This window comes from Arachis stenosperma, chromosome 3 (genome assembly GCF_014773155.1).
Source record: "Arachis stenosperma cultivar V10309 chromosome 3, arast.V10309.gnm1.PFL2, whole genome shotgun sequence".
Classification (NCBI taxonomy): Eukaryota; Viridiplantae; Streptophyta; class Magnoliopsida; order Fabales; family Fabaceae; genus Arachis; species Arachis stenosperma.
In genome coordinates this window covers 134676530-134692417 of record NC_080379.1, presented here as the reverse complement: position 1 = coordinate 134692417, position 15888 = coordinate 134676530, and the positions used below count along the sequence as shown (strand labels likewise).

The window sequence follows — 15888 nt, the reverse complement described above, 5'->3', positions numbered from 1 at the left end:
TCCTAATGTTAACCACGATAGGGAACAGGAAATGTTTATGACTACTATGAACACTGTGGCTGAGTGATGAGCGGATAATTTATACACTTTTTGGCATTATTTTTAGTATGTTTTCAGTATGTTTTAGTTAGTTTTTAGTGTATTTTTATTAGTTTTTAGTTAAAATTCACTTTTCTGGACTTTACTAAGAGTTTGTGTGTTTTACTGTGATTTCAGATATTTTCTGGCTGAAATTGAGGGACTTGAGCAAAAATCTGATTCAGAGGCTGAAAAGGACTGCAGATGCTGTTGGATTCTGACCTCCCTGCACTCGAAGTGGATTTTCTAGAGCTACAGAAGCCCAATTGGCGCGCTCTCAACGGCGTTGGAAAGTAGACATTCTAGGCTTTTCAGAAATGTATAATAGTCCATACTTTGCCCGAGATTTGATGGCCCAAATCAGCGCTCCAAGTCTGCTCAAGAATGCCCGGCGTTAAACGCCGGAACTGGCACAAGAATGGGAGTTAAACGCCCAAACTGGCATAAAAGCTGGCGTTTAACTCCAAGAAAAGTCTCTACACATGAAAGCTTCAATGCTCAGCCCAAGCACACACCAAGTGGGCCCGGAAGTGGATTTTTATGTCATTTACTCATTTCTGTGAACCCTAGGCTACTAGTTCTCTACATATAGGACCTTTTACTATTGTATTCTTATCGGGGTAGCTATCTTTGAGTAGTCTTATGCTATCTTAGATCATTGGGAGGCTGGCCATTCGGCCATGCCTAGACCTTGTTCTTATGTATTTTCAACGGTGGAGTTTCTTCACACCATAGATTAAGGTGTGGAGCTCTGCTGTACCTCGAGTATTAATGCAATTACTATTATTCTTCTATTCAATTCAGCTTGTTCTTGTTCTAAGATATCACTTGTTCCTCAACTTGATAAATGTGATGATCCGTGACACTCATCATCATTCTCATCTATGAACGTGTGCCTGACAACCACCTCTGTTCTACCTTAGATTGAGTGGATATCTCTTGGATTTCTTAACTAGAATCTTTGTGGTATAAGCTAGAATTGATGGCGGCATTCAAGAGAATCCGGAAGGTCTAAACCTTGTCTGTGGTATTCTGAGTAGAATTCAATGATTGAATGACTGTGACGAGCTTCAAACTCCTGAAGGCTGGGCGTTAGTGACAGACGCAAAAGAATCAATGGATTCTATTCCAACCTGATTGAGAACCGACAGATGATTAGCCGTGCCGTGTCAGGGTGCGTTGAACATTTTCACTGAGAGGACGGGATTGTAGGCACTGACAACGGTGATGCCCAACATACAGCTTGCCATGGAAAGGAGTAAGAAGGATTGGATGAAGACAGTAGGAAAGCAGAGAGACGGAAGGGACAAAGCATCTCCAAACGCTTATCTGAAATTCTCACCAACGAATTACATAAGTATCTCTATCTTTATCTTATGCTTTATTCATATATCATCCATAACCATTTGAATCTGCTTGACTAAGATTTATAAGGTGACCATAGCTTGCTTCATACCAACAATCTCCGTGGGATCGACCCTTACTCGCGTAAGGTTTATTACTTGGACGACCTAGTGCACTTGCTGGTTAGTTGTGCGAAGTTGTGATAAAGAGTTGAGATTGCAATTGAGCGTACCATGTTGATGGCGCCATTGATGATCACAATTTCGTGCACCATGTTTTTGGCGCCGTTGCCGGGGATTGTTTCGAGTATGGACAACTGACGGTTCATCTTGTTGCTTAGATTAGGTATTTATCTTCAGAGTTGTTAAGAATGAATTCTAGTGTTTCAAGGTGATGTTCTTATCATCACCAAAGCTGATTGATTCTTATCAATTTAGCTCTTGAATGCAATGTCCTGCTGAAACTTGGCTAGCTATGTCTAATCCCTTTAGACTAAAGCTTTAGACTAACATTGCATGATTCCTGGAATTCTCATTAAGAATTTTGATATCTTTATTTTCTTTTCCACTTAATTTTCAAAAAAAATCCAAAAAATTACAAAATCATAAAAACCAAAAAATATTTTATGTTTCTTGTTGAGTCTAGTGTCTCATGTTAAGTTTGGTGTCAATTGCATGTTTCTATTCTTCTTGCATTCATTCATGTGTCTTAAGAGATCTTCAAGATGTTCTTGATGATTTCCTTGCTTTGATCTTTGAATTCTCTTGACTTGAGTGTTTTGTTATATGCATTCTCATTTTGTTAGTGTCAGTAGTATACAAACTGCTAAGTTTGGTGTCTTGCATGCATTGTTATTTGATTTTAGTTGCATTTTGATTATTCCTCATTATTAAAAATCCAAAAAATATTTTTAATTTGTGTCTTTTCAAGTCAATAATACAGAGAATTGAAGATTCAGAACATACAGTAGAGGAATTACACAGAAAAAGCTGGGCGTTCAAAACGCCCAGTGAGGAAGGCAAACTGGCGTTTAAACGCCAGCCAGGGTGCCTGGTTGGGCGTTTAACGCCCAAAAGGGTAGTGCTTTGGGCGTTAAACGCCAGAATGTGCACCATTCTGGGCGTTTAACGCCAGGATGGCACAAGAGGGAAGATTCTATTTTTAACTCAAATTTTTTAAGTTTTCAAAATTTTTCAAAATCAAATCTTTTTCAAATCAAATCTTTTCAATCAAATCTTTTTCAAAATCAATTTCTTTCCATTTTCAAAGATACTTGCTAACAATTAATGATTTGATTCAACATTTCAAGTATGTTGCCTTTTCTGTTGAGAAAGGTTTAATGTCTGAATCATATCTTTTCCTATTAGCCAAGTCATTAATTTTTAAAAATCAAATCTTTTTAAATTGTTTTTCAAATCATACCTTCTCAATCATATCTTTTTAAAACCATAACTTTTCAATCATATCTTTTTAATCACATCTTTTTCAAAATAGTTTCCAATCATATCTTTTTGATTTCTAATTTCAAAATCTTTTTCAAAAATCACTTGATTTCTTTTCCACTCTTGGTTTTCGAAATCAATTAGTGTTTTTCAAAATGTTTTTAAAATGTTTTTAATTTATTTTAAAAAATTTCTTCCCCTCTTTTCACATCCTTCTATCTATGGACTAACACTACACCTCAATGCACAATTCGAACTCCATCTCTCCTTGATAAGTTCGAATTTTCTACCTCTTCCTTCTATTTTTCGTTTCCTCTGACACCTCAAGGAATCTCTATACTGTGACATAAAGGATTTCATATTTTCTTGTTCTCTTCTATTTCATATGAGCAGGAGCAAAGACAAAAGCATTCTTGTTGAGGCTGACCCTGAACCTGAAAGGACCTTGAAGCGAAAGCTAAGAGAAGCTAAGGCACAACTCTCTGTAGAGGACCTAACAGAAATCTTCAAACAAGAAGAAGACATGGCAGCCGAAAACAACAACAATGCCAACAATGCAAGGAAGGTGCTGGGTGACTTTACTACACCTACTCCCGACTTCTATGGGAGAAGCATCTCTATCCCTGCCATTGGAGCAAACAACTTTGAGCTTAAGCCTCAATTAAATTCTCTAATGCAACAGAATTGCAAGTTCCATGGACTTCCATTGGAAGATCCTCATCAGTTTTTAGCTAAATTCTTGCAAATCTGTGACACTGTCAAGACTAATGGGGTTGACCCTGAAGTCTACAGACTTATGCTATTCCCTTTTGCTGTAAGAGAAAGAGCTAGTATATGGTTGGACTCACAACCTAAAGAAAGCTTGAACTCTTGGGAAAAGCTAGTCAATGCCTTCTTGGCAAAGTTCTTTCCACCTCAAAAATTGAGTAAGCTTAGAGTGGAAGTCCAAACCTTCAGACAGAAGGAAGGCGAATCCCTCTATGAAACTTAGAAAAGATACAAACAATTGATCAGAAAGTGTCCCTCTGACATGCTTTCTGAATGGAGCATCATAGGTATCTTCTATGATGGTCTGTCTGAACTGTCCAAGATGTCATTGGACAGCTCTGCTGGGGGATCTCTTCATCTGAAGAAGACACCTACAGAAGCTCAAGAACTAATTGAAATGGTTGCAAATAACCAATTCATGTACACTTCTGAAAGGAATCCTGTGAACAATGGGACGAATCAGAAGAAAGGAGTTCTTGAGATTGATACTCTGAATGCCATATTGGCTCAGAACAAAATATTGACTCAGCAAGTTAATTTGATTTCTCAAAGTCTGTCTGGAATACAAGCTACACCAGGCAGTACTAAGGACGCTTCATCTGAAGAAGAAGCTTATGATCCTGAGAACCCTTCAATGGAAGAGGTGAATTACATGGGAGAACCCTATGGAAACACCTATAATTCTTCATGGAGAAATCATCCAAATTTCTCATGGAAGGATCAACAGAGACCTCAACAAGGTTTCAACAGCAATAATGGTAGAAGAAACAGGTTTAGCAATGGCAAGCCTTTTCCATCATCTTCTCAGCAACAGACAGAGAATTCTAAGCAGAACCACTCTGACTTAGCAACCATGGTCTCTGATCTAATCAAAACCACTCAAAGTTTCATGACTGAAACAAGGTCCTCCATTAGAAATTTGGAGGCACAAGTGGGTCAGCTGAGCAAGAAAATTACTGAACTCCCTCCTAGTACTCTTCCAAGCAATACAGAAGAGAATCCAAAAGGAGAATGCAAGGCCATTAACATGACCTACATGGCCGAACTAGGAAAGGAGGAAGAGGAAGTGAACGCCATTAAGGAAGAACTCAATGGACGCCCACTAGCCTCCAATGAGTTCCCTAATGAGGAACCATGGGAATCTGAGGCTCACACTGAGACCATAGAGATCCTATTGGATTTACTTCTGCCATTCATGAGCTCTAATGAGTATTCTTCCTCTGAAGAGGATGAATATATCACTGAAGAGCAAGTTGCTAAATACCTTGGAGCAATCATGAAGCTAAATGACAAGTTATTTGGTAATGAGACTTGGGAGGATGAACCCCCTTTGCTCACCAAAGAACTGGATGACTTGTCTAGGTAGAGATTACCTCAAAAGAGACAGGATCCTGGGAAGTTTTCAATACCTTATACCATAGGCACCATGACCTTTAAGAAGGCTCTGTGTGACCTAGGGTCAAGCATAAACCTCATGCCTCTCTCTGTAATGGAGAAGCTAGGGATCTTTGAGGTATAAGCTGCAAGAATCTCACTAGAGATGGCAGACAATTCAAGAAAACAAGCTTATGGACTTGTAGAGGATGTTCTGGTAAAGATTGAAGACCATTACATCCTGCTGATTTCATAGTCCTAGAGACTGGAAAGTGCATGGATGAATCCATCATCCTTGGCAGACCCTTCTAGCCACAGTAAAGGGTGATTGATTGAGGACAGAGGAGAATTGAAGCATGAAGAGCTTCTCTCAAAATAGGGTCAAACAGAGCCCCCACAGTCAAACACTAAGTTTGGTGTTGGGAGGCCACAACCAAATTCTAAGTTTGGTGTTGAACCCCCACATTCAAACTCTAAGTTTGGTGTTGGGAGGTTCCAACATTGCTCTGAGTATCTTTGAGGCTCCATGAGAGCCCTCTGTCAAGCTATTGACATTAAAGAAGCGCTTGTTGGGAGGTAACCCAATGTTATAATTATCTATTTTCCTTTGTTATTTTATATTTTCTGTAGGTTGATGATCATGAGAAGTCACAGAAACAATTGAAAAAGCAAAAATAGAATGAAAAATAGAAAGAAAAATAGCACACCCTGGAGGAAGATCTTGCTGGCGTTTAAACGCCAGTAAGGGCAGCAACTGGCGTTAAACGCCAGGAAAGGGCAAGAAGCTGGCGTTAAACGCCAGAAAGGGGCACTAGCCCGGCGTTTAACGCCAGACTTGGCACGGAGAGCATTTTTTGCTCACCACTTGGTGTAGGGATGACTTTTCCTTGACACCTCAGGATCTGTGGACCCCACAGGATCCCTACCTACCCCACTACCCTCTCTCTTCTTCACCCATTCACCAATCACCTCAACCACTCTTCCCCAAAAACCCCTCACCTATTAAATCCCATCTTTCTCTTCACCACTCACATACACCCTTCATAAAACCCCACCTACCTCACCATTCAAATTCAAACCACTTTCCCTCCCAAACCCACCCATTCATAACCGAACCCTACCCCTCTCTCCACCCCTATATAAACCCATCTTCACTCCTTCATTTTCACACAACCTAAACACTACTTCTCCCCCTTTGGCCGAACCACAAAGCCATCTCCATCTCCTTTATTTCTTCTTCTTCTACTCTCTTCTCTCTTCTTTTGCTCGAGGACGAGCAAACCTTATGTTTAGTGTGGTAAAAACCTTCTATGTTTAGTGTGGTAAAGCATTGCTTTTTGTTTTTCCCATAACCATTTATGGCATCCAAGGCCGGAGAACCTCTAGAAAGAGGAAAGGGAAGGCAAAGCTTCCACCTCCGAGTCATGGGAGATGGAGAGATTCATCTCAAGGGTGCATCAAGACCACTTCTATGAAGTTGTGGCCATGAAGAAGGTGATCCCCGAGGTCCCTTTCAAACTCAAAAGAGTGAATATCCGGAGATCCAACATGAGATCCGAAGAAGAGGTTGGGAAGTTCTTACCAACCCGATTCAACAAGTCGGAATCTTAATGGTTCAAGAGTTCTATGCCAATGCATGGATCACCAAGAACCATGATCAAAGTGTGAACCCGGACCCAAAGAATTGGCTTACAATGGTTCGGGGGAAATGCTTAAATTTTAGTCCGGAAAATGTAAGGTTGGCATTCAACTTGCCCATGATGCAAGGAGATGAACACCCTTACACTAGAAGGGTTAACTTTGATCAAAGGTTGGACCAAGTCCTCATAGACATTTGTGAAGAGGGCGCTCAATGGAAGAGAGATTCAAGAGGGAAGCTGGTTCAACTAAGAAGGCATGACCTCAAGCCCGTGGCTAGGGGATGGTTGGAGTTTATACAATGCTCAATCATTCCCACTAGCAACCGATCTGAAGTTACTATAGACCGGGCAATCATGATTCATAACATCATGATTGGAGAGGAAGTAGAAGTTCATGAGGTTATAGCCCAAGAACTTTATAAGGTGGCGGACAAGTCCTCTACCTTGGCAAGGTTAGCCTTTCCTCATCTCATTTGTCACCTCTGTTATTCAGTTGGAATTGACATAGAGGGAGACATCCCCATTGATGAGGACAAGCCCATCACTAAGAAAAGGATGGAGCAAACAAGAGATCCCACTCATCATGAAATCCCTGAGATGCCTCAAGGGATACACTTTCCTCCACAAAACTATTGGGAGCAAATCAACACCTCCCTATGAGAATTGAGTTCCAACATGGGACAACTAAGGGTGGAGCACCAAGAACATTCCATTCTCCTCCATGAAATTAGAGAAGATCAAAGAATCATGAGAGAGGAGCAACAAAGACAAGGAAGAGACATTGAGGAGCTCAAGCACTCCATAAGATCTTCAAGAGGAAGAACAAGCCGCCATCACTAAGGTGGACCCGTTCTTTAATTTCCTTGTTCTTTATTTTCCTGTTTTTCGAATTTTCATGCTTATGTTTATCTATGTTTGTGTCTTATGATCATTAGTGTCTTAGTGTCTATGCCTTAAAGTTATGAATGTCCTATGAATCCATCACCTTTCTTAAATGAAAAATGTTCTTAATTGAAAAGAAGAATTGCATGAATTTTGAATTTTATAACAGATTAATTATTTTGATGTGGTGGCAATACTTTTGTTTCCTGAATGTATGCTTAAACAGTGCATATGTCTTTTGAATTTGTTGTTCATGAATGATTGGCTCTTGAAAGAATGATGAAAAAGGAGACATGTTACTGAGGATCTGAAAAATCATAAAAATGATTCTTGAAGCAAGAAAAAGCAGTGAATACAAAAAAAAAGAGAAAAACGAAAAAAAAACGAAAAAGAAGAAAAAAATTAATAAAGTTGTGATCCAAGGCAAAAAGAGTGTGCTTAAGAACCCTGGACACCTCTAATTGGGGACTCTAGCAAAGCTGAGTCACAATCTGAAAAGGTTCACCCAATTATGTGTCTGTGGCATGTATGTATCCGGTGGTAATACTGGAAGGCAGAGTGCTTTGGGCCACGGCCAAGACTCATAAAGTAGCTGTGTTCAAGAATCATCATACTTAACTAGGAGAATCAATAACACTATCTGGATTCTGAGTTCCTATAGAAGCCAATCATTCTGAATTTCAAAGGATAAAGTGAGATGCCAAAATTGTTTAGAGGCAAAAAGCTAAAGACCCCGCTCATCTAATTAACACTGATCTTCATGGATATTTTTGGAATTCATTGCATATTCTCTTCTCTTTATCTTATTTGATTTTCAGTTGCTTGGGGACAAGCAACAATTTAAGTTTGGTGTTGTGATGAGCGGATAATTTATACGCTTTTTGGCATTGTTTTTAGTATGTTTTCAGTATGTTTAGTTAGTTTTTAGTATATTTTTATTAGTTTTAGTTAAAATTCAATTTTTTGGACTTACTATGAGTTGTGTGTTTTTCTGTGATTTCAGGTATTTCTGGCTGAAATTGAGGGACTTGAGCAAAAATCTGATTCAGAGGCTGAAAAGGACTGCAGATGCTGTTGGATTCTGACCTCCCTGCACTCGAAGTGGATTTTCTGGAGCTACAGAAGCCCAATTTGCGCGCTCTCAACGGCGTTGGAAAGTAGACATCCTGGGCTTTTCAGAAATGTATAATAGTCCATACTTTGCCCGAGATTTGATGGCCCAAATTGGCGCTCCAAGTCTGGTCAAGAATGCCCGGCGTTAAACGCCGGAACTGGCACAAGAATGGGAGTTAAACGCCCAAACTGGCATAAAAGCTGGTGTTTAACTCCAAGAAAAGTCTCTACACATGAAAGCTTCAATGCTCAGCCCAAGCACACACCAAGGGCCCGGAAGTGGATTTTATGTCATTTACTCATTCTGTAAACCCTAGGCTACTAGTTCTCTACATATAGGTACCTCGAGTATTAATGCAATTACTATTGTCTTCTATTCAATTCAGCTTGTTCTGTTCTAAAATATCACTTGTTCCTCAACTTGATGAATGTGATGATCCGTGACACTCATCATTCTCACCTATAACGGTGCCTGACAACCACCTCGTTCTACCTTAGATTGAGTGGATATCTCTTAGATTCCTTAACCAGAATCTTCGTGGTATAAGCTAGAATTGATGGCGGCATTCAGAGAATCCGGAAGGTCTAAACCTTGTCTGTGGTATTCTGAGTAGGATTCAATGATTGAATGACTGTGACGAGCTTCAAACTCCTGAGGCTGGGCGTTAGTGACAGACGCAAAAGAATCAATGGATTCTATTCCAACCTGATTGAGAACCGATAGATGATTAGCCGTGCCGTGACAGGGTGCGTTGAACATTTTCACTGAGAGGACGGGATTGTAGGCACTGACAACGGTGATGCCCAACATACAGCTTGCCATGGAAAGGAGTAAGAAGGATTGGATGAAGACAGTAGGAAAGCAGAGAGACGGAAGGGACAAAGCATCTCCATACGCTTATCTGAAATTCTCACCAACGAATTACATAAGTATCTCTATCTTTATCTTATGCTTTATTCATATATCATCCATAACCACTTGAATCTGCCTGACTAAGATTTACAAGGTAACCATAGCTTGCTTCATACCAACAATCTCCGTGGAATCGACCCTTACTCGCGTAAGGTTTATTACTTGGACGACCCAGTGCACTTGCTGGTTAGTTGTGCGAAGTTGTGATAAAGAGTTGAGATTGCAATTGAGCGTACCATGTTGATGGCGCCATTGATGATCACAATTTCGTGCACCACTGAGGCAGTGCGCGAGGCTACAGTAGCAGCGACTAGGGCTGTTGAACGTCTTGGGGTGAGAAATGGGAATGAGAATGAACATGGAGAAGATAGTGGAAATGATGAGAATAACTTGGGGTATCTCGAAAGACCTATGACCCTTGCAACTTTTCTGAAGGTTAAACCGCCTAAGTTTAAAGATACACTCATTGCGACTGATGCTGACAATTGGTTTCGAGCTATCGAACGATCACTGCGAGCACAACATGTTCCGGAAGGCCAACACGTGGAGTTCGCTACTTATATGCTGGAAGGAGAAGCTGAGCATTGGTGGCAGGGGATGCAGCGACTGTTGCAACAAGATGAAGGTGATATTCCTTGGAATACTTTTAAGGATGAATTTTATAAGAAGTATTTTCCAAGGGCAGCTCGTGACGCTAAAGAGATGGAACTTATGCAGCTGAAACAGGGTAACACAACTGTTGCAGAATATGCCCATAAGTTTGATGACTTGTGCCGTTTCTCCAAGATTTGCCAAGGGAATCCTGCTGATTTTGAAGAATAGAAGTGCTTAAAGTTTGAAGGGGGTCTTCGTGAGTATTTGATAAGTTCAGTAGTCCCATTGGAGATACGAGATTTTGCTGAGCTGGTTAATAAGTGTAAGTTAGTGGAAGAATGTGCTAAGAAGGTAATTGCATCTAAAGTAAGTCATCAAGGATTTCCACCAAGGAACTACAATAGTTATAATTGGCAACCACGAAGGACAAACTTCAAGACACCTGGTGTGCTACAGCGAAGGAATCCACAAGTTGGTACCGCTCCTGCTCTCCTTATGGGTAGAAACGGAGGTAGACCAAGGCAGGATAATGGTAAACGACCCCAACAGGCACAGGTGAATACTACATGTAGGCAGTGTGGAAAGATCATGGTAATAGACCCTTCTTGTTTGGAACATCCAAGTGTTATATTTGTAATGAATCAGGACATATGACTAAAAATTGCTCAAAGAGGTTTACCCAGAATCCAGTGCGAACCCAGCAACAAGGTCGAGTGTTTGCTATGACTGCTGATGATGCTATGCAATCAGACGCCCTGATCCAAGGTCAGTGTTATGTTAAAAATTGATTTCTAACTGTACTGTATGATTCGGGTGCATCGCATTCCTTTATTTCTTTAACTGTTGCTCGTGAGTTGGGACTAGATTTTTCTGAGTTGAACTTTGATCTAATTGTTCATACCCCTACATCCCAAAATGTTTTGACCAGTTTAGCGTGCCTGCAAGTACCATTCACTATTAGGAACAGGACTTTTATACATGATCTAATCTGTTTGCCTCTATGTGGTTTAGAAGTTATTCTAGGATTAGATTGGTTATCTAAGTATCATGTTTTCCTTGATTGCTATGAAAGAACTGCTGTTATTCTATCTAATGGTTTAGATATTAAACCATTTTTGTCTCATACTTTATATCTGAATTTTGTAAGAGTTACCTTAGACGGGAGTGATTGTGAGGGGTACGTTCTGTTAGCGGCTAGCTCGAATGACAGTGAATTAAGCTTAGAACGAATCCGAGTGGTGAAGAAATTTCCCGATGTTTTCCCGAACGACATACCTGAGTTTCCTCCTCAGCGAGAGATAGAATTCAGCATTGAACTAGTACCTAGAACCGGACCGATTTTCATAGCACCGTACCTGATGTCACCATTGGAACTTGCAGAGTTAAAGAAGCAGTTGGATGAGCTACTTGGAAAGAAATTTATTCGTCCCAGTGCATCACCTTGGGGAGCTCCGGTATTGCTAGTAAAGAAGAAGGATGGTGGAATGAGACTTTGCGTAGATTACCGACAGTTAAATAAAGTCACTATCAAGAACAAGTATCCACTTCCACGGATAGATGGTTTGATGGATCAGTTGAAAGGTGCAACTGTGTTCTCGAAGATTGATTTGCGATCGGGCTATCACCAGATTCGAGTAAAAGAATCAGATATACCGAAGACTGCATTTAGAACTCGATATGGTCACTATGAGTATACGGTTATGTCGTTTGGACTAACTAATGCTCCTGTGATTTTCATGGATTACATGAATCGTATTTTCCGTCCGTACCTTGATCAGTTCGTAGTAGTTTTCATAGACGATATTCTCATCTATTCAAAGATAGAAAGAGAGCATGAAGAACATCTAAGGACTGTATTGCAGATACTGAGGACTCAGAAGTTATATGCTAAACTATCAAAGTGTGAATTTGGGACAGAGAAGGTGGCATTTTGGGAACATATCATATCACAGGGAGGAATTGCAGTGGATCCTTCAAAAATTGAAGCAGTAGTGCAATGGGAACCACCTACAACCGTTACAGAAGCTCGAAGTTTTCTCGGACTTGCTGGATATTACCGGAGGTTTATTAGAGGGTTTTCATAGATAGCATTACCTCATACTTACCTTACACGAAAGGAAGTTCCGTTTGTTTGGACAGCTGAGTGTGATAGAAGTTTCAACATACTTAAGGAAAAGTTAACAACTGCACCTGTATTAGTACTACCTGACCCACAGAAACCATTTGAAGTATACTGTGACACCTGACGTCGGGATTTTTGCCAGTAAAGAATGTCATAAAAAACAGTCGCATTGTAGATATAGTCTCTAAACCGAAAAAAATCCCTTCGTACAAACGTTTTGGGTGTCACAAGTAACAAACCCCTTTAGAAATTGTTAACCGAGTATTCAAACCTCGGGTCGTCTTCTCAAGGAACTGCGAGGAAGTATGTTCTTATTATTGGTTACAAGGGTTGTAATCGGGGTTTAGAAGGTGAGAAGCAAGTGATTTAAATGACAAGTAAAATAAATGGCAATTAAAAATAAATAAATAACTGTAAAACAACTTTTGGTAAGATAAGGGAATTTAGAGGTCTAACTTAGTTATCTCTCTCAACTATAATAAAAGTTGAATCTAAACTCCACTTGGTCAACCTTTACCAGGGCAAAGAAAAGTCAAGGGACTAATTAAATTGACCTTTGAATCCTAATTATTCCTAAGAAAGGTTGGGATTATTTAGGTTCAGCTCAATTAGCAAGATAACGATTATTAATTATGTTGAGTTCAACAACTGTTGAATTACTAAATTCTTAATCAGAACCAAAAGAGGAAAAAGTAAAATTGCTAGAATAATAAAAATATTCTCAAATCATGAACAATGATAACCATAAATTAACAAGAGCAATAATAAACTGAAAATGCCTCAATACCATGAATTTAAATAATTATCTGTAACATGGAATAATTCATAAATTAAATTATAAAAGTAAATGATCAATTCAATTGCTGGAATAAATAATTATAGAACTAAAATAAAAGAACATTTAAAAACCTGGATCCAGAGTTACTCTTGAAACAAGAAGAAATCCTAAATCCTAATTTCTAAAAACACTACCTAAATCCTAAAGGGAGAGAGAGAACCTCTCTCCAAACTAGATCTAAATCATGGAAAGTGAATTATGAGTGCATGATTATGAATGGATGCATTCCCCCACTTTATAGCCTCTAATCTGTGTTCTCTGGGCCGAAAACTGGGTCAGAAACAGCCCAGAAATCACTTCCAGCGCTTTCTGGTCCGTACAGGTCGCGGAAAAGTGACGCGGCCGCGTCATCCACGCGACCGCGCGGATTGGGTGTTGGCCAGGTCACGCGTCCGCGTAACCCACGCATTCGCGTGACCCACGCGTTCGCGTCGCCTGGCATCGGGGCAACTATGGCAAATTATATATCAAATCGAAGCCCGGACGTTAGCTTTCCAACGGAACTGGAACCGCGTCGTTTGGACCTCTGTAGCTAAAGTTATAGCCGTTTGAGTGTGAAGAGGTCAGGCTGGACAGCTTAGCAATTTCTCCAACTTCTTGTATTCCTTCCACTTTTGCATGCTTCCTTTCCATCCTCCAAGCCATTCTTGCCCTGTAATCTCTGAAATCACTTAATACACATATCAAGGCATCTAATGGTGATAAGAGAGGATTAATAATAAGCAAATATAAGTCCAAAGAAGCATGTTTTCAATCAAAGCACATAATCAGGAAGGAAATATAAAACCATGCAAATAGTATGAATAAGTGGGTAAAGAGTAGATAAAAACCACTCAATTGAGCACAAGATAAACCATAAAATAGTGGTTCATCAACCTCCCCACACTTAAACATTAGCATGTCCTCATGCTAAGCTCAAAAGAAGCTCTAAAGATGAAGAGGAAAGGTGAAATGTTATGAAATGCAACCTATGTATATGAATGCAACTATATGCAAAATGTTTCTACCTACTTGGTTTAAAATTAAATAAATTCTCCAAGAATAAATATAAACCAAATTCCACTAATTCAAATTACACAATAAAAGATAAGTAAACTTGTAAGAAGATAGCTCATGAAAGCAGGGAACATAGAATCAAGCATTGAACCCTCACAGGAAATGTATATGCACTTCTAATCTCTCAAGTGTCTAGGGTCAGTCACTCTACGCTTCCCTAGTCATGCTTCTTAACACTTTGTTCTTCATCTAACCAATCAACAATATTTAATGCATCAATGCAAACATCATGAGGTCTTTTCAAGGTTGTAATGGGCTAAGGTAAGGGTAAGGGCATATATATGGCTAAGTGAGCTTTATAAAGTGAATCCTTGATTAGTCTAAGATCTCACCTAGCATACATACACTCTATATAACTTTAAAATCATACCTAGCTACCCATAATTTTTCCCACTTTTGTATTACATGCTCATGTTTCACTTTTTATTTTTATCCCATGTGCATTGTTTTCATTGGGGAATTTCTTTTTGTATCCCCTTTTATTCAGATGCTGAAATTTTTTTTTTATGCACATGGTAATTGAATCACTTTGATTTTCTTATGAGCATGCTTTCCAAATTTATTTTTATTTCTTTTTTTTAATCTTCCTAACCTTTTGTTTTTATCACTCATGTTCCCACAAGGTTTCCCACATTTAACTCTATTCATGATTTTCTATCTTAAGCTAACCAAGGATTCAACTTGTGATTTTTATTTTGTTTTTCTGCTTAAGGCTAGTATTGTGGTTTATAGAACAAGAGGGGATTAAAAGCTCAAGGGGGCTAACAAGGGTGATGTAAAAGGTAGGCTAATTTTGGGATAAGTGAGCTAGAATTAACAATGGCCTCAATCATATGCAAGCATTTAAATACACTAAATATTGGATATATAGAATGAAACAAAGCTAAGATTGCAATCATAGAGAAGTAAACACACAAGAATAAAATGTTTATGGTTAAATAATGTAACCATGTAAATAAGCTCAAATCTCACAGGTTGTGTGTTCTTTGGCTCAAAAACTATGTTCCAATTACAACTTCAAACAAATTTTTAATAAAAATTTTCAATTTAAATTAGTGAAATTTTTCAAAAATAGGGTCTTAAAAGAAATTTATTATTCTAACCAAGTAGTAGCTAAATGCATAAAATCATCAAATAAATATGCAATCAAATATGCAGATTCAACAATGAACAAATAAAGAAAATAAGATTATTGGTGTTGAAAAGAAAGTACTAACCCACGGAGATCGGTATCGACCTCCCCACACTTAAAGATTGCACCGTCCTCGGTGCATGCTGAGATGTGCAGGTGGACGGGTTGTTCCAACTGAAGCTTTTCTTCAAGATTTTGCAGATGGACTTGTCTGTCTCCCCATGTAAACGTCTTCCGTTTCCCTTCTGGGTGGCCATCCTGAAAGAAAAAGGAAAGAAAAGTAACCCAAAAATAAAGATAGAAAGTAAATGAAATATGGGTTGAGTAATGCCAAATGATAATGGTCTCATTTACATGGAAGCTTCAACATGTACATGAGAAAATGATAGAAACCATGGCATTCCAGTGGTATAAAATTTGTAACATAGGGGAGGAGAGTGTAAGACAATATAAATTCATGTCAATGCAAAATTAATACAAATAACATAAAAGATTAACATTGACTTAAATAGTATTGCCCAACAGTGTAAAACAAGTTACCAAAATAAATTCAAGAAAAGATGTAACAGTTGAATAAGAAGGGATATTTAAC

The 15888-nt window shown here is 39.0% G+C and overlaps 1 protein-coding gene across 1 annotated transcript; it reads left to right on the top strand.

Annotated features, from left to right (window-relative positions):
* The first annotated feature begins 9809 nt into the window (after positions 1 to 9809).
* Positions 9810 to 12232, top strand: LOC130966719 (uncharacterized). Its single transcript, XM_057891541.1, has 4 exons — positions 9810 to 10281; positions 10396 to 10680; positions 10794 to 10913; positions 11013 to 12232. Exons 1-4 carry the CDS (start codon positions 9810 to 9812, stop codon positions 12230 to 12232), a joined length of 2097 nt encoding a protein of 698 aa, XP_057747524.1.
* Positions 12233 to 15888: the final 3656 nt, after the last annotated feature.

What these genes read in the sequence shown, in the direction of transcription:
- LOC130966719 (XM_057891541.1), top strand. Translation starts at nt 9,810, where the DNA reads ATGATCACAATTTCGTGCACCACTGAGGCAGTGCGCGAGGCTACAGTA. An exon ending in TAGACCAAGGCAGGATAATG is followed by an intron (nt 10,681 to 10,793) that starts GTAAACGACCCC and finishes GTAATGAATCAG; the next exon opens with GACATATGACTAAAAATTGC. An exon ending in ATCAGACGCCCTGATCCAAG is followed by an intron (nt 10,914 to 11,012) that starts GTCAGTGTTATG and finishes AGTTGGGACTAG; the next exon opens with ATTTTTCTGAGTTGAACTTT.